Source organism: Madurella fahalii, assembly GCF_045866475.1.
Source record: "Madurella fahalii IFM 68171 DNA, scaffold_3, whole genome shotgun sequence".
Lineage (NCBI taxonomy): Eukaryota > Fungi > Ascomycota > Sordariomycetes > Sordariales > Madurella > Madurella fahalii.
The window spans coordinates 121454-142744 of NW_027263973.1; the positions used below are offsets into that span (position 1 = coordinate 121454).

Consider the following 21291-nt stretch of genomic DNA (forward strand, 5'->3'; position numbering starts at 1 on the left):
CGCCTTCTAGCCTGCACTTACTCTGGCTTGCGGGCCCAAAGGATCCTCTGAGAATAATAGGCATGACGGTCCCCGGAGCGAACCTCGCGGCGGAACAGAGCGAGATAGACGAGAATCTGCTGGCGGGACCAGCCCAGGGTGTTGGCGATGAAGAGAATGTGCCGTTAGGCGTCCTGTTCCATAATGAGCTGCGCAAAGCGTCCCATCTCGTTCATGCGTGGGTCTTTGGGCCACTCGCCAACCGGGGTCTAATTATACGCATTAACGGTCAGGCAACAAGTCTGAAATGCGAGATCCGGATGGCCGGGGGCCAACCTTGATTTCGTGTTCTGCAATGTTGACGAAGCCAGCCGCCTCTAGGCCCTTTCTCTGCAGTCCATCGGCGTACACGGTAAATGCCTGACCAATCTTCTTGCCGCCCTTAGCAAAGATCTTTCCCCATTGGGCGATAGCGTCCGTCTCCCGGACTGTCCCGTCATCGCTGGTCAAGTTTGAATTGGGCTCGAAGCTCTCGACGTAGCCGCCCGGCTTGAGGATGCGGAACGCCTGCCTGAAGAGCTCGTCCCAATCTTTCACGCTGCCAGCAGCCAGCGCATGTGTACGTAGTCTACCGAGTTGTCTGTGAACGTCCACGGCTGCGAGAAATCCTCGATCTCGCTACGCGGGTAAGCATCGTGGCAATGTGTCTCCGACTAATGCGACTTACAACTTGAGGTTTGGTGGCACCCACGAGGGCTGGATGGGCGGGATGTCAGCGCCGATGACCTCGGTATCGGGAAACTCGTCGGCAAAGTCGCTGAGGTAGCCGTTAGTAAGTAGTACGTGTCCTGATCCGCCGAGCCGAACTACTTAGCTACTTACATGGCCCAGATGCCTGTAGCACGGGATGCTTCAGTAACGAGCGACGTGAGATACCTCTTGCGAGAGACGCACCTGTCCCGGTTCCAATATCGACTGCTTTCTGAAACCATGCGTTAGCAATCAAACCTCGCGCCTGGTGGCCGGGGCATACCTTGATGTCCTTGTTGATGGGCGCCATATAGAGCTTCCCTTCCAGCCCCATCGTCAGGACATGATGTCTACTAGCGTGAGCAACCTCGCGGCAATTTCGCGGCAACCGTACGCGGCCGCACTCACAACATGTCATTGGCCTCGTTCTGCCTCTCGTCATTGGACCCCCTTGATAAGTTTAGTACGAGGGCAGCACTCCCGGGTGCAATTGCTTACCAATACTGGGCGTCACCTCTCTCGCTGTGGTTGGTCCGGCCGTAGAGCGTGCGGTAATCGAGGATGCTGGACGTGATGGATGCGTGGAGCTTTCTGTATCAGTTCCAAGCGCCGAGTCGGCGTCATCGTCGTCCGCGGGCGCATCCTAGACGGTAGGTTAGTCCCGCTCCGCGGGTGCGATTGCCATCCTCTTGCGTCCGTACCTGTGCCATCCAGTGCTCAGCGGGCAAGACACCAGTGTCAGATGGCTTCGCCACAGGAGCAGCCTGCTCGGCGGCCGGAACTTCTTGCGCAGCCGCGGCTGGGACGGCTTTTGTGGCGGCTTTCTGGTCCGACATAGCGATGAATGCGCAGAGTTGACGTGAGGAGACGGTGAGTGCGGCACGGCTTGAGTTATTTCACGGACCGGTCCCGCCGAGAAGGGTTACGGAGGCAGGGAGTATTGGGGCATTCCCGACCCGCTCGCCACGGAGCCTGTAAGCGGGGCTCATACTGAACTCGGCCTAGCCGCATGCCGAGCAGGCTGGGAATGATGTGGTGCAGACCGAGTTTGGCAAAAGCACGGAAAGGTGCGCTAACTTGATGCTGCGGCAGAGCAGGCCAGCCGAACACTACATGATCCTATGCTGACCGAAAAACCCCCCGGAAGGAGCAGGAAATTTCCCATTCGGTATCTGATCCACGCAGCCCAAGCCCCATTCTCTCCCTCCTGACTTGGCGATAATCAAGAGCCGGGTACACGTGTGGCCTCCCGAATGTACACTCAAAGGGTAGAATTCGGTTTACCCACAGCACCTCCTGTACAGCCTGCATGCTAGAGAATCCGATTCGTATTAAACATATATCTACGCAACCTGCCGAGTATTCCATCGTCTCAATGTGATCGCCTCATAGGCGTCCACTCAAACAGCAGCCTGTGTAGCGCGTTCACCGTTGGTTGCGCCAGCAGTGCCGGTGGTGGTCAAAGGACGGTCCTTTTCAGCATCATTGCCGCTTAGGAGCCGCTTCCTGCGGTGGCTTGCCCACATCAGGGCCTCGAGAATTGTGTTAAAGAGGAGGAATATGCTGCAGGCGCGGTTAGCACTGGTCGGCCGGCATTCCAGCGGACATACAATCCAATGATGGAAAATGCCTGAACTGTGTGTTTCAAGCCGCAGCGGTTGACCATCGGCGGCGAGTTGTAGCGACACCGTCCCCCGCTGTAGTCCTGCGATGAGAAGATGAGCGACGTGAGCCACAGATACGAGAGCGCCATGTTGAGCGGCAGCATGTATCCGCGGTACGACTTGAGGGCTGGCAGGAACATGGCGAATAGGTAGAAGAAGAGCGTGAGGACGGCCTGCAGGGAATGTCAGATGGTACCACGACGTGTTGGGCTGGCCGGCGAACAATAACCACTCCGTAAACAACATGTGTTCCCCGGTACCGGTAGCGCCGGATAAAGTAGGCCAGGATGCCCGTCAGGATTGTGGATGAGGCCAAGATGATGAAGTTGCTGAGCCCCAACAGTGTGCGGGGAATCAGTCCCTCCATGAAGCCTCTTCTAGTGTCCATAGCGTCGTTCGATGAATTTTTGGCCGGAACCGCTCAGCCTGTCTCGGTGCGGAGAGCAGGAAAGAGAGAAAAGAACCGGTTGAACACCAGTTTCCTTTCTATATACGCTTCATCCGGCGATTTGGCACGGGTTCGGCGCGTCGAGTACCTGTCTCCGGCCGGGCTGCACATCGCCGTCACCGATGCGTCTTACCCCAAGGCGTAAATTAGAATCGAGTCAGGACCAAGCACAAGCCCTATAGGAATGTCGTCGGGTGACGTTGACACAAGTTGAATATGCACGATGGCCCATAAAAGATGAGACGGTGACGGCAACATAACGACTGAGTTGCGCTCAGGCTACCAGTCCCCAGTCCACCACCTGGACGGTTGAGATCGTTGCGTTATAGCCACGACTCGGCTGATGCCAATGCTACGGAGATCCGCTCCGCCTCAGCTGGCCTCGGGAGCGCCAGCGGGAGGAAATTCGCCGGTCGAATGGGCCGGCGAGTTGCATACTGTCATGACCTCGCGTGGCGATTTGACAACGTGCGGAAAGCGGGTACAAAAAAAGCGGGCAGGTCACTAGGTGAAAATGAGAATTGTAGGTCAGCTTCACGACGGGGATGGCAATGCCTGTCCACCTATGTACGGCCTGGTCCCGACCTTGATGGGCCGTGCCTCTGGAGATGGGAGTTAAAGCAGCTCCCAGGAGAGGCCTACAGCGTAACTCTAGGAAGGATGCCGACGCTAATATTCAGAGAGGATGCTACTGGATTTGGTTGCTGGCAGTGGAGTGCTGCCCGGGTTACTCTAGGTGATATACTAATCATTGTACACCATAACGAGGCGGGCAGCTCGCAGGGTCTTCCAGTCTCCTTTGTCATCGCTCTGAGTCCGCAGGGTCTCATATAAATACCGCGAAGTTGTTGCGCAGAGGCATAGGCTCCCCGAGCCTATCCTCAACTTTAGGACACCAAGCAACAGTGCGGAACTCCTATCCGATACGCCCACCGGGCGCGGGGGCAACTCCGCTAATATAGGCCAAAAGTCTCTGTATCGTATGTGCTACGAAAATGAAATGTTGCCGGTGTTACGCTCCATAGAAGGGTGTGGGAATTTCGGCCTGCGCTACTAGTAGTATCTCTAATTAGACCTGATATTGACGGCGATAAAAGCTCGGCAAGGCCCAGACTCCCGGGCTGGATGAATCCCGACAGATTGGGCAACGCGGACCGAGCGGTGATCGCTAGCTATTGTCTTACCAAGGCCCATGGCCACTCTGCAAGGGGTGCAATTAACCCGAGCCATTGGGGCGGCCCGTGTGGACGATCATGACACCCTAAGCCACCTCGGCTATTACCACTCCGGATCAGACGGCGGAAAGCGGGGAGCAACCGCTTGATCCTTCTCGAGATGAATTAGCCATCCCCCACCCAGAATCTGGGGTCCCTGGGGAACTCCGCAGTGCCTAGATTCCGGCTAAAAGCGCGAGCCGGGGAGCAGGTTGCGTATATACTCCGAGTCGGCCTCGAGGCCACTGTAACGAGGGTGCTGCACCTGCAGATAATCGGATTCTCCACCATGTCCCGCTTCGTACAGCTACTCGCCGGTATAAGCCTGGCACCCGGTGCGTGGGCCGCCACACTCATCGCCTCGCATTTCGGCGGTGGTATCTACACGCTGTCCCTGACCACCGCCGGCGCCAGCGGCACGCTCTCCGTCACGTCCCAGGCCACGGGGTGCGGCACCACACCGGGCTGGATCGAGCTGTACGCCGACGAGCGCAAGCTCTACTGCTTCGATGAGTCGTGGTCCGGGAGCGGCTTCATCGCCGAGTACAATGTTGCGAACGACGGCAAGCTCTCCATGACCACGCAGGTCAGAACCACCGGCAACAGCGTCCATGGGCTCTTGTACGGCGGTCCAGATGGGAGGGGATTCGTGGCGACGTCCGAATAGTAAGTCCGCATCACGCCTCACGAGCGCAAGACGCTAATTAACCGGATAGTTCCCCCTCGACCATCACCACATACAAGATGCCCCTCGCGGGAAGCAGCGTGCTGCAACTGGAGAAGTTCACCCTGGCACAGCGCGGGCCCCATCCGCGGCAGGACGTCCCTCACCCCCATGAGGTACACCTCGACCCGACCGGAGAATTCATCCTCGTGCCGGATCTCGGAGCCGACCTCATCCGCGTGTTCAAGATCGACGCGGATAGCGGCAAGCTTACGTGGTGTTCGGACGCCACGGCTGCCCCCGGGGACGGCCCGCGGCACGTCAAGTTCTGGAAGTCGGCTGATGGCCTGCAAAAGGTCTACTCGCTCAACGAGCTGGCCAACTCGGTCTCGGCATGGGACGTGGCGTACCCGAGCAACTCGTCCGGGTGCCTGACCCTGACCAAGACTCAGACGCTTTCGACGTTTGCCGCGGGTAAGACGGGCGGTCCGATGACCAAGGCCGCCGAGATCCGCGTCGTCGGCAATTTCCTGTACGCGTCCAACCGGGCGGACCAGACATTCGGCGCCGAGCAGGACTCTATCGCCACGTACACCATCGACCCCGCTACCGGCGACATCGCCTGGCTTGAGGCGGCTAACTCGTACTCGTACTACCCGCGGACGTTCCAGATCAACAAGGAGGGCACCCTGGTGGCGGTCGGCGGCCAGACCTCGTCCAACGTGGCCATTATCGCACGGGATCCCGCCACGGGCAAGCTCGGCAGCCTCGTAGCCAACGTTCAAGTGGCCCAGAAGGGTCGCGCCGGGGAAGAGGATGGACTCAGCGCTGTCATTTGGGTTGAGTAGTCGCCAGCTGCCCAAGGTACCTAGGGTTGTCGCCCTACCTTTGGAAATGCGCCGGGCAGGACTCAACAGCTGGGGTATGCTCGTACATTCCTTTCATCCATAGTGAATACTGAAGTTACTGTTGGTTCCCTCGGTATGAAGATACATTCTGAAACGAACTTTTGTCTAAAATATATCATATTGGGCAAGGACCGTCACCCAGATCGTTTTGATTCCACAAAAGTCGAAGTCGCCACGTTTCAGACAGCCGGGACCTTGTACGTATTTAATGTGACAGACGATGCAGTGGTTATGGGTAATTTTGCACCCAGCATCATTGAGTGCTTATAGTAGTTCCTGCGCTGCTGCCGAGGCTCGTCAAACGACTCGAGCGATTTGATATGTGTATCCACCAACCCGTCAAGCACAGCTGTGGCTGCGAGGGCCGCCCCGAGAAAGTAATTTGCACAGAAATGCGGGACCGTTTGGCGCAGTATCCAGGAGCGCCTCCCCCAATCTGTCCCTTCCTGTCTTGCGCCGCCTCTCCAAAGCGAGTCGAGCTCAAGTGCCCCAGCTGCCACACGGCCTGGATTAGGCAGACAATAGGGGACTGGGAGGCGGAGTGGCAGTTGCTCCACAGCCGCGTAAGAAGGAATCCGCAGGCAATCTCGCTGCTTGCAAGCTGGAAAAACGCCTTGGAGCCTGAGCTGGCTCATCGCGTCGACTGGTACGAGGACCAGACTACGACTGGAAACGGGAATATCTACCATAGTCTCCCGGCCTGGATCGCGTGGCAGCTGAGCAGCGCTCGCGCAGATATGAATAGGAGAAACTGGTAGTGAGTTGGTGCAGTGCCTTACGTTGACTGGTTCAACCCTGAATGATCTATGCTGCGTTGGCCTCATTAAGGCGTGGTTAGCCGGGTTTCTTGCACGCCTGATCTTCTCCATGATGGGATCCGGCGACGGATCCCAGGTCTAGCATCCTTTATCATCCTCTGCTATAGTAGTTCTCAGACCTGTCAGGGCCCGGCACTACCAGTCCCCCCAGATTCAAACCCCGGGGAGCCAATCGTGTCAAATCTAAGGACGAGAACACAACAGGATGTACCCTTTTGATAATGAGAAACCCCCAGCGTTGAGGTTGTAATCAGTTCCTATTATAATAGGCAGTTAAATGTTGTTTGTTAATTAGCTTGCCATTGCCGATGTGCTGCTACGATGAACATTGGACGTGAGAATGTGGTAGAATTGGATTGTTGTCTGCCATTTAAGGCGTTTCCACCGCCACACCAGGCAACAATCGCCTTACCTGGGACCGCGGGTATCTCGTATTTGCAAATCCACATCGCTATACGCAAAATTACATTCACAGCCGGAGAGTATGTTGAGAAATCTCAGAAATCTCAGTCTGGCGGGTGGCTAGGGGCCAACGCATGCAGCCCAAGTCGGCGGACAGGGAGTAATTAAGAATTAAATCAGCCCGGACCCTCCACAGCGGATTCTGTATTGTTACAAGTATTCGAAGACGCATTGAAAGACAACTACATTCTTCATCGGTATTGAGAGGGGGTGTGTATTCCATATAACGCCAGAGGGCTGAGCAGATCAGCTCAGTTCCGGTCCTACTCGATAACGGCGCGCTTGGACGTAATGTACTAATTAAGTTAATATGGTGTTGTCAGACCGATATATTCTTCATACCAACCAGAATCACAATCCCGTCAATCTCTAGGCACTAGTAATTACTTCTCTTCTTCTCCAGGGTGTCCAGCATTTCGAAGAAGTGAGGAAGGAACTCCTTAGTTTCGACTTCAAACCCTTGGTGGTGTCCCGGTACCACAAACCTTGGGCAGCCCAGGATTTTCGCCTGCTCCTCCGTCGCCCGAGCAAAGAATGCATCTTTACACCGAACACCCCTCATCACACCAATGCTGGTCTTGTTCTCTTTTAAGCGCCAAAAGTTAGGCACATACCCCAGGAGAATTGGGAACTCGTTGTCCCAGAAGTTCCGGGGGTTCTGGGGTTCAGCTGGCGCCGTCTCGGGGACCCCCTCGTCGTCGTACCCGATCAGCTGCGCGCGGAACTCACTGGCAGCTTGCTCTAATCCGTGGGCCTCATAGACCTCCATGAGGTGGAGGAACCACTCGAGCACTGCAGAGGCGTCTGGGAGGAGGGTTATGGTGGGTGCCTCGTGGGAGATGAGGTGGTCGACCATGTCAGGGAAATCGTGGGCAAACTGGAACGCGAAGATGCCTCCACTGCTGCTGCCAAAGAGGATGGACTTTTCAAAGCCCAGGGCCTTGATGATCGCGCGGATGTCTCGTGCTTGTTGCGGAGGGCTGAGTTTCTTGTTGACCTTCACTTGGCTTGCGGACATTTGACGCCGGTCGAACGTGACGCAGGTAAACCTGTCAGACAGAGCGGCAATAATGGGGTTGAATTGGCGCCCATGGCCGTTTCCGCCGGGGATGAAGGTAATAAGAGGCCCTTTGCCTTGGTACCAGTAATGCAAATCACAGCCTTCATTGTGAACAATTGCTCTCGTGGGATTGAATTCCATGTTTGACTCGTAAAGTCGGTGTAATGACTTAGTTCGCGAATGCGATTGGTGTGCCTGTGAGAGCGATGTTCCGGTGGCCGTAGACCTATTTATGCTCCTGAGACGACTGTGCATTGGTAATCAGAATCCTTCAAACGGGGGGAATGGCCAGAGGGAAGACGAATCGATGAATGGTAGGTGGATCAACCGGCTCCATTCCCGGATTTCCGGTTCCATGCCGGCCTAGCAGGAGGCTAGCGTAAGCAGGGCTTAAGAATTCGTTCGGAAGGACTGGGGATATTGTCAAGGGCTTTATCTCGGCCTTGATCATGTTCACCCCTCTGTGCCATCCGCTGGCTTCTATTTCCCTCCGTTCGTGCCCGTACTGTAGGTGCTAAACCGTGAATTAGCAAGGCCGTGTTGGTCAGAGATCGGGGGTCTCAAACTGTCTCTAACTCTCGAGCAACTTGCCTCTGAATGTTCATCTCGCGAGTTACAGCCCACAACCTGCTCCGTACTAACTACTTTGACCAAAAATCTAGATTTGGATGAAAGGCCACCTTGTCCATGCATATCTCAATGTAATCGCTGGCACAGCCGTGCCCATCTCACGAAAAGGAACGCAAAAGCAGAAGGTTGAGATCCACAAAGGTCGAAAGATAAATAGCATTTCTGGTTCGTCTGATCACGGGACCTTTAACGCTGAAATACTCGCCGCAACTTTATAGGATCTCCGCCGAGATTCCAAGATCCGAGGCTACTCTAGAATACGATATTTTCGGGAGACCCCTAGCTCGCTACACCAAATCATCGTAGAATGCCCGATTCAAAGACCTAGAATGGCTCGCTGGGGAGCTTGACCCGTCCAATTCGGTACCACTAACCGATCCCTCTATAGCTAGTCGCAAACAGCTTACGTTATTAATCAAGGCACGTAGTAGACCCGATGTCTGGTATCATGGTATGGGGGTTCCCTATACTAGTTCTACGTAATAGGCCTCAACTAAGGGGTCGACGGTGAAAAAAAAGGTAAGGATTGCCTATAGAGTGATGGCCTGCGAGCATTGCGTAACTATGCTCTCTTGTGCGAAGAGACGCTCTCTAATCTTAGAAGCTGCACTTGCATTGAGTGCTGTCTCTGCGGAAACGAGATCTGGCGCAGTCCGGAGTCGTGGGCTCGCGCCAAACTGCATACACCCTTGGATGGTTACCCATTTGCCATCATCGCCATCTATCTCATGCTTGATGACGTGGTCTTTGATGCTACCTCTGAAGAGCGAGCTGGGGAAATGGCGTGGCTGCATATTCTGCGGCGCCAGATTTCCCTCTTTTGGAACGAGAATGGCTTTATAGGGTTGCTGGCGCATATTGGATAAGAAAAATTCGTTCTTCGAGCGGTTAATTGCTCCCATCAAAACCTCGCCGACACACCTAGGAAACCCTTTGCGACGACGACTCTTCGTAGATGTTGGATTCCGCGACCTGGTGGGCAGGATGACGAGCTTGAACCCAAAGAGGAAGTTACGTGCACCGCAGGCTCTGGAGTACCCTTTGTTCCGAGGCACCAAGTTGATATAGGAATGAAATGTAGATTAACGCTTGAACCTTGGAGGCTATACTAAGTCTAAAGTCTACACAAGTCCGATCCCGCTGGCCCACCAAATTTTCACCAAGCGCAAGGGCCAAACCGCGGAACCGCCTGAAGCTCATGTCAAGGGATAGCCGGTCATTTTGTCTTGAGCGCCACCGCCTCTCGAGCGGCGGCGAGCTGCGGAGCCATCTCGAGGAGCTTCATGAAGTCGACGGTGTGCACAATAATGGCATTGTCCTCGGCTGCCTTGCTCAACTCCGCACCACCGGTGAGGCAAAAGCCGGCCCTAGGCTTATTGTGCTTTTTGACCGTCGCGTCGAACTTCTGGACAGTAGCTAGCCACTCGGGTTCTGTGCCTTGGCCAAAATTAATTGGTAGGTTCATACTGACGCGACAGTCGAAGTTGCCCAGCCAGACGATATCAATCTCGGGCACCTCGGTCAGGATGGCGTCGAGGTTGTTGATGCCCTCGAGCGACTCGATCTGCACCATGATGGCTGCCTGGTCGTTAAGGTTCTGCCACACGTCACGCCTCCCGTCAAGCGCGTGGTCCGTAATACCCGGGAGCAGCCGGAACGGCGGCACCGACCGCGTGCCTTTCCGCCGGTCGCACGTGCCAAACTTGGCCGACGACACGACATGCTTGGCCTGCTCGACGGTCTCGAGTTGTGGGATGATGATGCTCGCGCCTGCGTCTAGGGCGTAGCCGATGGCTGCGTGATCGTGGCCGGGAAGGCTGCCATCCAGGTCAGTTAGAAGCGGCCCGGGAACGACATGACGTTTGCATTACCGGACGAAGGGAATGGTGCGCCCGCCGCTCATGAACATGACTTCGTGCACCATCTGCGAAAGTCAGCAGGAACTAAAAATGCGCAACCTTAGGTTCAGCCACAAACCGTCGTCATGGTCTCGATGTTGCAAGAGGTGTGCTCCCAGTCAATCCAGACCATGTCGTAGCCCATAGGCGCGAGGAGACGCGTGATTGAGATGGAGCTGAGGCCAGCATAGTACCCGATGAGGCACGGAATCTTCTTCTCATGGGCATCTCTTATGGCCTGACGGGCGCGGTGCGGTTGAAACAGTGATGGTGCTGCGTACGCCTGCATGCCCTCCAAGGCGTCGGGGTTGCTGGAGGGTGGCAAGTTGGAGCCCATGGTGGACGAGGTTGACAATCTCGTTGAGACGGCTGGGCGAGATGGAATAATAAGCAAAAGATTGGGTGTGCGTGGAGATCGCACTGCAGAATTCCAGCGTCACCAGCTTGATCGAGCCGGGCCGGGCTTGGGTTAATTAATATGGGCGGTCTGACCTAACGCCGCACTTGGGCTCGCTCTTGCCAAAGCAAGGGCGCAGCCGGTGGCCGGCCGTCTCGGTCGGACTGGAAAGAGTTCGATGGCCGCGTCCGATGGAAGTAGGGAAAGGTCCATCCTTCGCCCACCCTGGAAGGATATACGCACCCCTGTCCCCGCCTTGGAGCTTCCCTCGAGCTAGTGGTGTGGGCGGCGAACCGGTGCGTCTTACGGCGGGTCCGGTCGGTTTCGTCCCCAAAGGCCTTTCCTCTACAGAGCCTGATGACGAACCGATTGGCCAGTCCGGACTGGCCACTCTGACGCGTAGAGCTCGGACTACTGACCCGTCCTTTGCGTTTTGAGCTCTCATTAACCGCCTAACGTTAGATCACACACCGTGACACGGTGACAACCCAGTTTAGACTGGCCACCCTCTCGCCCCGCTGTAGCCAGTAGTGCTATAGGGAGCTTGCCGGTCGCGCCCCGTCACGCCTAGAGCTCTATATGCAAGCCCAAGGAACGTATGCGGAGTCAAGGGTTGGCGTGGATCTTGTCTCTTGGTGTCTGCCCGGCGTATCTACGGCTGCCGCGCGCCGCGCCCGGGATGGCGGTATTCTGGCGGCAACACCTCTATCTCCATAGTTAGCGCAGTTGGCCCAGGATAATCTTCGGAGCGCGCTGATGAATGAACAAAGCGTTGAATATAGCCTTACCTGAGCTGGGCTGCTGTTTGTCTGCTCGGCAACTAACTGGCTTGGAGGGGCGTTGTCAGGTGTTTCGGGTTGTTGCTTAGTTGGTCTGGTTGAGATCCATGGCAAACAACAGACCGTCAGTCGATGCCATCCGTGTAAATATGACAGAGCTACCCACACCGATCAGCGAGATGGCAGATGGGAGACGTCTGCTAGAGATACAGGCTACACAGCCGCAGCGTCTCGCGAGCATCACTATTAAGCTTGAAGGGGAAACCGCATCGAAATCCCCCTGATACCCCCAGTTTATCCGACCTTAAGTCCGGCAACTGCTTAGATTGATACGCGCAAAGAGGGAGTTGTCTTTATGAGGTACCAAGACGCCAGTAACTGGCTTCGATTGAGGGAAACGGGAATACAGGTGTATTAATAAGCCGCGTTCCACGATGCGCTGTACATGCTTGTTGTACTGTTCTCCACGACGCATGCGTGCGTCTCCGAGTTTCTCGACTCTTGTGCAACCGAACAATGCGGACCCCTAACTCCAGAATAAGTGAGCCTGATGCCATGTGTAACAAAACCGAAGAGCAAGAAAGATCCTCCACACAAAGCAAAGCAACGCTCTCGACATGATGTCTCAAACCAAGACCGACACGGCTGCAACAGACTTCTGTCGATCCTCTTTGTCCTTTTTCATCTTGAATAGCTGCTTGATCATATCTCTCTTCTTCTCCTTCGGCTTCCCCGAGACGCTGTCCCCGTCGTCCTCTTTACTACCCTCATCGATCGCCCTAAGCGCAGTCTTGGAAGAGTGCTTGGACGACCGCGACACGGTGGATCCCTCCCGGTGGCTCCGACTGCTACGATGGCTCCGGCGGCTCCGCTCGCTTGCTGCCTCGCTCTCTGCGCCATCCTCATTCTTGGAATCCTTCCTGCTGCTCTTGCGATCAGGTACCTTGTGGTCCTCCTCTTTATGTGAGTGGTGCCGACTGCTGCTGCTACGGTGGCTCCGATGGGACCGGCGCGACCGGTAGCTGTACACGCTCCTGCCGGCCTGCGATACAGAATCGCTCGGATCCACCTCGTCGTCGCGGCACATCTCGCGTAGCGCGCGTTCCGCCTCGCGACTCATTAGCTCGATGTCGGCGGCCGATTCGTCTTCGCCAAACGGCACGATGCCGCGACGCCACGTCTCAATGCTGCTCAGTTCTTCAACATCGTCTAGCACAACCGCTTCGTCGTAGCTAGCAGCACTGGCGGGGATGGGCCCGGAGGTGGGCAGGGCTTTCCGGTCGACAGCTGCAGCGGCTAGCGCGGACTGGGGCGCCGCGCGCATCTCGATCGGCGCCTCCAGTGTTTTGGCGCCGGCATCCGCGATACGCTTGACAATTTTCCACCCGCCAAACATGACGACTGTCACGCCAACCGCCACGCTGGCGCCGATCAGAAACTGCGGGCTCGCCAGCAGCGCAAAAACCGCTGGGCTGCCGCCCTTGAGAAAAGCCAGGAACCCAGGGCTCATCTTGCCAATCAAGGCGCTCAGCTCGGCGAGCGACAGCGCCACGGCAGCGGCTGCTTCGGGATTCCGCTGCAAGTTCTCAATCATGGAACTCGCCGTGTGGTGCATGCATTGCGCTTCCTCCAAGAAATCCTCGATGCGGTCCAACAGGCCGAGGGCCTCCACTTCCTGGGGGTCTTCGGGCCCGGCATCTCTTTCTTCCTGGTGTGCCGGCTCCAGGTCGTGGTAGGACGCGAGGTCGGGCGGTAGGTCACCATAGGCGAGGTCCATGTCGATGGATTTTTTCTTAGACAGGGATGGGTCGGAGCGGGGGCGGTGCACGAGTTGCCGCCGATCCCGCGCTGGGACAACTGCTCTAGACGCAGGCGCCGGGGTGGACTGATGAATAGATTCGGCGGGCGGCGGAGGGGCGGCAAGCGTCGGGCGAGAAAGCTGCATGTCCCGCGGGGCCGTTTCGGCGTATGGCGATCGGTATGCCTTGGACGGCGTTGTGGCGGAGACTTCGGAGTGCGACTTGAGGTTGGACTCGGTCAGGGCGGGGCGGTCCCGCGAAGACGACCGCGGTTGGTGGGATCGCCTCGAACGGCGGCTGTAGCGGGTAGAGGCATGCGATCGACCGTCGTCGTCCTCGTCGTGCGATCTCCCGCGACCGGACCCATCGCCGAGTGATCGACGGTCGTACGCATTGTCGATTTCGCCATCGTGCCTGCCGTAGTGGTAGTCGTTGTAGTACGGATCGGCGGGCCCACGCGGTGTCACATCAAATGTCTTGGCCCGCTGGATCCCGGCGCGCCCGGCTTTGACAGCATCTTTCTTGTCCCGGTAGGCTGCCTGGGCCTCCTTGAAAATGTTGACCAGCTGCTTACCCTGTGCGTTGTTAGTGCTGGTACCCGGGGGCCTCGTGGCGCCGGGTGGTAGCGGCAGGTACCAGGGAGTGGGCGAAGGGGCTTACCGTGCTAATAACCTTCCCCGAGTTGTTGACGATGGTGATGATCTCGGTAGCCGGCATTTTGACACGTGACGTCGCCTTCAGTTCGAGTATGGGCTGATTCGAACCAGTCACGTTGTGGAATCACTCCATGCGACGCGGTACTAGCGCTGTCCTTGTCCCAGCAAGAAGCCTGCTTAGGAGTATTGGAGGTGTTTTTGCACATGTGCGGTGGAGACGGGTGCTAAAATATCAAGAGTTCCTCGGGCTCAAGGGGCAGAAAGAGGGTTTATTATTTAGCTTCCATCGTGGGGCACCGCTTTTCTGCCCAGCGGGTATGTGTCCGGGGAATGGCAGAATCAAGAACGTTTCAGGCGTGCCCCGCCAAACGCCAGCAAACGACAGTTGCATCCAGGGCTGGTACCATGACTGGACAGCTTGCCATCGGGCATGGGAGCAGGAACCACTCCACACAGGCCAAGCTGGCTCACAGCATCCGATCACCGCGAGCTTGTCCAGGCGGTCACCTCTCGCTCACCGCATCCTCGCCCCTGGTCACGAGCGTGGGGCGTTGGTGCGGGGCGTCTTGGGGGCCCGGCCGCTGTAATTGGCGGCCGACGGAGCCGACCGCTGGAGCACAGAACCCGGAGAGCCGGTCATGGAAGCTCTCCGCGATGCGCAGGTGGCTGGCACGAGCAGTCTCCACTCCGCAGTGATGAGTTGGCTCGGATTGCGACTCGCGGCACGCCATCGAAATGGCTCGCCTGCCGGGATGGATCGTCTTGCCAGTTCATCAGCATTAGCGAGCCCCACTTTCACAGGCACTCTAGGTGGCAGGTGCATCGAACGAGGGCCGGTTTGCGTCCTGCTGCAGGCGAATTGCATCCGCCGCCGCTCCTGCGCTGTCGGGGTGCGATAGTCGGGTCAAAATTCGGTGGGTTGGGCTGCCACCCCTTCCTCCAATGACTCTGCAGTCTCTAAGCTCTGCCGATCGAGCATCAGGAGTCTGCGTACTGCTGGCACGACAGCCATGGCGATACGTCGCGTCCTCCTGACCAGAACAACGGACAATTCTCTGTTCCATATGGGATCGGAATCGGTAGGCTGAACCGTCTAGATGCAGTATTGCCCCTACGTGTCGGTGCGATCCAAACGAGAGGGTATCCAGTCAAAAACCAGTTTTAAGCACCATGTTAAGGCCTTGTTGTTGCAGTGCCGTGAGCGCATCGGACCACGCCCGGTGACAATAGTTTGAAGTTCTAGGCCGCCAACGCGCCGGTATTCAGGCGATATACACAGGAAGCCGACTACCTAATAGCTCGCTCTTGGGGATCTGGACGTCCTTCTTGTGGAAATCGTGGAGCAGCAGCCAGCATAACATCCGCAGAACAAGCGTGCACCAAATAGCCGACGCCCGCGCCTCGAGGCTGGTAGTGGCGTCCATGCCGAGGAGCTGGTGCGGGGCGCGATCGGGCGGCTGTATGTGGAGGGCAGGAACCGACTGGCTGCTTTCCTGGCCTTGTAGTTGCGGCGGGCTCGGAGATATGGGTCTTGACGGCGATGGAGAGGGTGTGGGCGGCGCCGAGACGGTCTTCATCTCGTTAATGGCCTCGACAGAAGCCTCACGGGAATGCACCGACGGCGCGTATTGGCTTGTCTGTCGCCGCATGTACGACGTCACGGCACGGTCCCTAACCTGACCGAGGACCTTGTAGAAGTAGAGCTCCATGAACGCCTCCTGGCGCAGCTCTGGGCTGGCAGCCGTGAGTTCGCCGAAATGCTCGGCTCGCTGCCTCACGACGCTGCGGTCATCCTTGATAGTAAAATCTCCTTCTTCATTGATCAGCTTGAGAACTTCTTGAAAATGTTCCCGGACCACCATCCGAACGAGATCCCGGTCGCTCTTCTTTAGGAAGTCGTCACAACTGTCCAGCACATCGTGCAGGGTATTGAGCAGCGGCATGGAGTAGCCGGGCGTCCTGGACTTTTTATCCTGATCTAGAATCCGCACCAGCTCCTCGGCATCGTCTTTCAGCTGCTGGATTTGCGGCACCGGGGGGACATCCAACTCCGAATCGGACACTTTCTTCCAGTACTCTCTCACGAGCCGGCGGAGGTTGAAAAAGTTCTTGTCCCAGTGGTACGGTGTGGGGTTTGGCAACATGCGGAAGGCGCTGTTCCGGATGCGCAGCGTCTTGCCTAGCATTCCCAGGAGTTCGAACGGGACTGCGCATGGTCAGCTGTGGTGCCCTGCTACTGAACGGACCGCACTTACCCGGAAAGAGATGGCTGTGTTTAGTGTCGTTTGAGCGAAAGTAGTTGGCCGTGTCAGTATTGCAGTCGATCAATACCATGGTCTCGGCGATCTCGTCCATGCTGCCGAGCTGGAGGAAGCTGAGGTCCTTAGGCTCCTCGTTGGGGAACTCGACTCGGCGCCTGTCCTTGTTGTTCTCCTGGAACAGCGTCGAGACGATGCCGCAGCACAGCTCCTTGACTTCGTCCACCGGGATCACCCTGTTCTCCTGGAACCTGCTTTTACCGCATATCTGGAACGTAAACATGACGCCGAGATCGGGAATGTGCGTGCCCGTGAGAATGTACCCATTACCCTCGGCCCGGTACCGCTCTTTTGACCGATCAAACTCCTTCCAGTATATGCCCATCATGGCCGCGATTTCGAGGAGGTGGCAAAAGGCCGTCGTCGCGTAGGGCTTTTTGACGTCGGCTGGCATCGTGTCCCAGCTCCGCTTCTTGGCCTGGACCGCGACGGCGAGGGTGTGGTTATTAAAATCACCAGGGGGGGTATTCACTGGCGGGCCGTTCTTGTAGTGCTGCTGCTGCCACTCCTGACTCTCCTTTTCCATCGACTGGAGCTCCGAGAGCAGCGTCACCCAGGATGCCCTCTCGTTATCGGCCGTGTGCACTCGGCTCTCTTGCAGCGACTGTCTCTGCTTCTCTTCGTCCATTGGGAGCAGCGCCCTCGTCTCTTCCAGGCTTCGCGTCGTGCCATTCACGAAATGAATGGGCTTGTTCTTGATTGGTCCCTTGGTGTTGGTCGGGGGGCAGACGAAGATGACGGGTGTCTCGAACTGGACTTCGAACCGCAACTCGGTTGCTCGGAATTTCCGCTTTTTGCTCTCGTGCCACTTTCCCATGACGCTCTCGCCGCAATTGGAGTATCCGGCAGCGGACGCAATATATTGTTGGAGAACCTGGGCAACGGTGCCCAGAAGGGCCACAAGCGACACAACGAGGGCGACCCAGTTGATGGTATCGCCCTGGTCAGACCCGCCGCCTCCAGAAGTCGTGCTGTTGTCCATTCTGTCGGGGAGGCCGCTTTGGCGAGGTCGATGGGTCGGGTCAAGACGGCTGCTAGGTGCTCACGAATTTGGGCCTCACCTAGTTCCACAATCCGTACTCGAGGGAAAGGCGCGGCAAGAATACACGGGCATGCCAGGCGCTGGAATAGGAGACAAGCGGATCAACGTGCTCGAAAGAAAGCTTGGAGCAATGCGTGGAAGGGAGGCAAACCGGAGTCAACCCAAGAGGACTGGCCTGCATCTTGGGCGCGGTCGGTCAGGCGTCGCAAGATTTGGACGACTGGGGCTTTGAAGACAGGCGCGAGGCAGCCAATAAGGTGCGCTGTGGCTTCAGCATCGCCAGCGGCTTCGGCCCCAAGGCACATCAGCCATGGCTCAATTCAGCTTAGCGGACACAAGCCACCGAACAGACCATCAACTGCGCGCGGCCTCCACCGCCGATCGCCAGCTTGGTGGCCAGTCGACGTGCTTCGAACCCGGGCCGCTCGAATTGGGTGATGCGTTTCATGGATGCCTCCGGCAACCGAGGGCGGTGCCGTTTCGCGCGCACCAGCGGCGGTTATCGCAGAAAGCGGAGGTACCAAATGGCTAGCGCGTTTTGGCTCTGGTTGGCCAGTGGGACCCACTCGCAAGCTGTAAACGGGGATGTTTGTGCCAAGGTAAAGGTAATTGTACAGGACTGGACTGTACTTCGCAGCGAGGATGACCCGCCTTTTCGGTCTATCCGTCATCCCGTTGACTAAGGTACTTTACACATTTCGGATTGGGTTCTTTTTTCCCGCCGTCAAATTCGGGAAAAAAAAAAAAAAAGATCCTAACTAAACAAGGCCTTTCGTGCCTCGAACTTTAAAATGTTCTTAATATCGTCAACGCTCCGGAGGCTAATTAATTAGCAAACAGTTCGCCGCTCTCGGGCTGCAGGGCCGTGATTGCTCATCTGGTCCGAGTGCGCTTGTTGGCCGACCTCTCGCTGAGGTTGCCCAGACTCCTGCTCTTCAACCGCAGCCATGCTCACCGCACGGGATCCAGTTATACCGTGTGAGCTTGTCCGGGTCTGTGTTGGAACCTCCTTCTGCGCGAACAAGAGCGCTGATGCTGCCTCTCTCGTCTGCCACGGCTTCATCTTGGGTCGAATGGCTATAAGACGCGGAAGGCAGGAACAGCCACGATTTGTCCGTCAACATTTAGCTAAACTATGCACGAGTCGTAGACGGCAAAGCCGGTCAACATTGACTTCTATTTACTTGCGCGCTAGGCCCGGCGATTGGTATGGGTAATCCTCGCGGATGGGGTTTTATCATACGCGTTGACAAGCCGTAAGCCAGGTTGCGGGTGCTTGCCTTTTGAGCTGCCATCAGTTGTTCCCGACCTTCTGGGCTACCACGGGCAGGGGACTGTGCTGCTTGCTCGGTGAAAGAAGGCTATACGGCCGATGACCTATGCAAACTGTAAGCCAGTCCAGGTGTAGAACACGAACATAGTCAGTTATCCCAAAACGATGTAGTAAATGACGATAGAGACCGTGTCCGACGCAATGGGGGACGAACTCTTTGTGCTCGGTGAGGAGTTCCTGATAGGGAGAAGAACGAAAAAGATCCGGGTAGCCGTTCAGCTATGCTGTTTTGACTGTACCTTGGAATGCCATGATGACACTCCTCTCCCCGGCGACGGCGGTCAGAGTTAGCAACTGTTCCCCCAGCATGTCTGTCTGCGCACCGCTAGGATTCCCATCGAGAACATTTCGAGGTTAATCATCAGGATAACGCATGCCAATAAAACGGCCCAGCAGGCTGCGGTAACTCAGGCAAGCAAGTATGCGCCGGGCTTGTAGAGGGTGTAAAACCCCAACAAGCTTGATAAATGATAGTAACAGGTCGTAGAGATCAGTCCAGTAGATGGCCGGAGTCTGGATGGCCAGCGTCTCCTGGAGCCAGGTTGGTGTTGCGGCGCCGATACGACCTCTGATGATTGCGTAGATGCCAAATACGATCATCGAAGCCCGTGAGAATGCGGGACGCGTCCCACACACCGACAGTGATCGTCTTAGCGGCCATCTCAACGACGCCGCCTGCCAGTTCGGCTGCACGCTGGCGACACTAAGATCGAATCCTTTGGACATGGTGAGTGTTGTACCAGAATAACAATGACTACTGTGAGGCTTACGGTGAAGACGACGAATGGAGCGGAGGAAGGCCCTTGCCATGTACCAGACGGCAATGCTCTAGACCGCCCGACGGACTGAATACCGAGAAAGTGTGCCCGATTACGGGAGTGGTGCCAGCCACGTTGACTCCAACTCGTATACCTTGTTACGCACCCACCACGGTCAGTCAGAGACCAGTGCAATTAGATCGCTCTGAGTAAACAAGGATATGGCTCATGGCTGTGCCGAGGCAACAAGGTAGTGTTCGGTAACCTGCTGAATGAACAAACAAAGACCTCTGTAGTAGAATCTACTTGCTACCTGTTCGATAAACATTAATAGAGATGGTACCTGGCCATAGGCGGCTTGGTTTAAGGCTTTACTGCTCCACGGGAGTGAGGGTGTTGGGCACCGTATGTATAAGGGGCTCAAGGGGACTCCAGTAATAGGCACATGGACTCGGAGAAAACACAAGAGGGTCATTAACACGACGTACATATCCACATTTTTGATAAAAGTAATGCATATACTAATAGCGTGAAGCGCACCGAGGCTCCATCGATTTCTCGTTGTTGATCAGGCCGTCAGGGGGTCGGGATCACAATGACGTCACAAAACACTGTGACCACCCAGTTCAGTATTGAACTTGAACAAGCATATATTGCGTAGGCTGTCCCGGAAAGCCTCATACAACATCTTCACCACCCAACAAAGCCTCACAGCTACGCAAGATAGTGCATCATGGAGTCAATCACTGGCGCTAAAGACCGGGGTACCGAGTCCGATGTCCCCGGCGAACCGCGCAGCGCAAAGAACACCATTCTCGAAACAGGCGCAGCAATGACACAGGTGAGTTACGTCCTAACTCAGGATACCTGCCTGGCAGGAATTCTATTCCGAACTTTCAGCTCACGTTCTCTAGGACTTCTCGCCTCTCCGGAACATTTGCGCCCATCTCAACGCTTTCCACGTCTACGCCTCCGACCCGACTCGCGTCGTCGAGGCCAACCACTATTGCGGCCACCTCACCGACGGCAAGCTAGGAACTTTCTCACGCCTCCAAACTTAGAAACAAGCTAACCGGCAAAAGAGGTTCGCCAGTGCCTCCTCTACGACTCGCCCTCCCCTGGCGCCCGCTTAATCGGCGTCGAATACATGATTACACCTAATCTTTACTCCACCCTTCCCCAAGACGAACGCCGCCTCTGGCACAGCCACGTGTTCGAAGTCAAGTCCGGCATGCTCATCATGCCGCAGCCGAACCCCCTCATCCCGCAAGCAGTTTGGGATAAAGCCGAGACGGCAGAGGTGGGGGAAGTTGTTAAGTTGTATGGCAAGGTGTACCACCTGTGGCAGGTTGACCGTGGGGACAAACTACCGCTGGGTGAGCCCCAACTGATGACGAGCATCACCGAACTGGGGCAACTCGAGGGGCTGGAGCGGTTGCTGGATGAGAGGGACAAGAAGTTCCCCGGGTGTGATTGGCGGAAGAAGAAGGAAATTCGGGATGGAATTGAGGAGCCCGAGATCCATCCTGGTGAGTGCAGCTTATACTATGGGGTTAAGCTCTAATTAGTGTGAAAACATGCCGATTCTGACTTCGCACAGACGCGGACTACACCTGGAAAAAGGCTCGACAGCCCTGAGTGCTGCACGCTTCCGGAATGTCAGCATCACCAAGAACTGGCAAAGAGTGGTCTAGGAGTAGTGGGGGGTGGGATT

The 21291-nt window shown here is 56.4% G+C and overlaps 8 protein-coding genes across 8 annotated transcripts; 2 read left to right on the forward strand and 6 right to left on the reverse strand.

Annotated features, from left to right (window-relative positions):
- Positions 1–17: 17 nt before the first annotated feature.
- MFIFM68171_05549 (uncharacterized protein) lies at positions 18–1565 on the reverse strand (the record flags this gene model as incomplete). The annotated part of the gene is made up of 12 exons (XM_071060969.1): positions 18–119; positions 243–248; positions 316–546; positions 612–657; positions 707–796; positions 862–874; positions 934–961; positions 1013–1079; positions 1138–1179; positions 1228–1243; positions 1300–1372; positions 1431–1565. 12 exons carry the CDS (start codon positions 1563–1565, stop codon positions 18–20), a joined length of 849 nt encoding a protein of 282 aa, XP_070917070.1.
- Positions 1566–2129: 564 nt separating this feature from the next.
- MFIFM68171_05550 (MARVEL domain-containing protein) lies at positions 2130–2781 on the reverse strand (the record flags this gene model as incomplete). The annotated part of the gene is made up of 3 exons (XM_071060970.1): positions 2130–2292; positions 2340–2566; positions 2617–2781. The coding sequence occupies 3 exons, from the start codon at positions 2779–2781 to the stop codon at positions 2130–2132; spliced, it is 555 nt and encodes a 184-aa protein (XP_070917071.1).
- Positions 2782–4344: 1563 nt separating this feature from the next.
- Positions 4345–5567, forward strand: MFIFM68171_05551 (Carboxymuconate cyclase; the record flags this gene model as incomplete). Its single annotated transcript, XM_071060971.1, has 2 exons — positions 4345–4721; positions 4772–5567. The coding sequence occupies 2 exons, from the start codon at positions 4345–4347 to the stop codon at positions 5565–5567; spliced, it is 1173 nt and encodes a 390-aa protein (XP_070917072.1).
- A 1716-nt stretch (positions 5568–7283) lies between these two features.
- MFIFM68171_05552 (Acetyltransferase esterase) lies at positions 7284–8108 on the reverse strand (the record flags this gene model as incomplete). Its single annotated transcript, XM_071060972.1, has 1 exon — positions 7284–8108. One exon carries the CDS (start codon positions 8106–8108, stop codon positions 7284–7286), a length of 825 nt encoding a protein of 274 aa, XP_070917073.1.
- A 1705-nt stretch (positions 8109–9813) lies between these two features.
- On the reverse strand, positions 9814–10832 carry MFIFM68171_05553 (HpcH/HpaI aldolase/citrate lyase domain-containing protein; the record flags this gene model as incomplete). Its single annotated transcript, XM_071060973.1, has 3 exons — positions 9814–10414; positions 10469–10521; positions 10575–10832. 3 exons carry the CDS (start codon positions 10830–10832, stop codon positions 9814–9816), a joined length of 912 nt encoding a protein of 303 aa, XP_070917074.1.
- Positions 10833–12296: 1464 nt separating this feature from the next.
- MFIFM68171_05554 (WD repeat containing protein pop1) lies at positions 12297–14187 on the reverse strand (the record flags this gene model as incomplete). Its single annotated transcript, XM_071060974.1, has 2 exons — positions 12297–14045; positions 14131–14187. The coding sequence occupies 2 exons, from the start codon at positions 14185–14187 to the stop codon at positions 12297–12299; spliced, it is 1806 nt and encodes a 601-aa protein (XP_070917075.1).
- A 1201-nt stretch (positions 14188–15388) lies between these two features.
- Positions 15389–17426, reverse strand: MFIFM68171_05555 (Modin; the record flags this gene model as incomplete). The annotated part of the gene is made up of 2 exons (XM_071060975.1): positions 15389–16332; positions 16382–17426. 2 exons carry the CDS (start codon positions 17424–17426, stop codon positions 15389–15391), a joined length of 1989 nt encoding a protein of 662 aa, XP_070917076.1.
- Positions 17427–20310: 2884 nt separating this feature from the next.
- MFIFM68171_05556 (Oil body-associated protein 1A) lies at positions 20311–21215 on the forward strand (the record flags this gene model as incomplete). The annotated part of the gene is made up of 4 exons (XM_071060976.1): positions 20311–20418; positions 20492–20603; positions 20660–21106; positions 21178–21215. The coding sequence occupies 4 exons, from the start codon at positions 20311–20313 to the stop codon at positions 21213–21215; spliced, it is 705 nt and encodes a 234-aa protein (XP_070917077.1).
- Between the last annotated feature and the right edge of the window lie 76 nt (positions 21216–21291).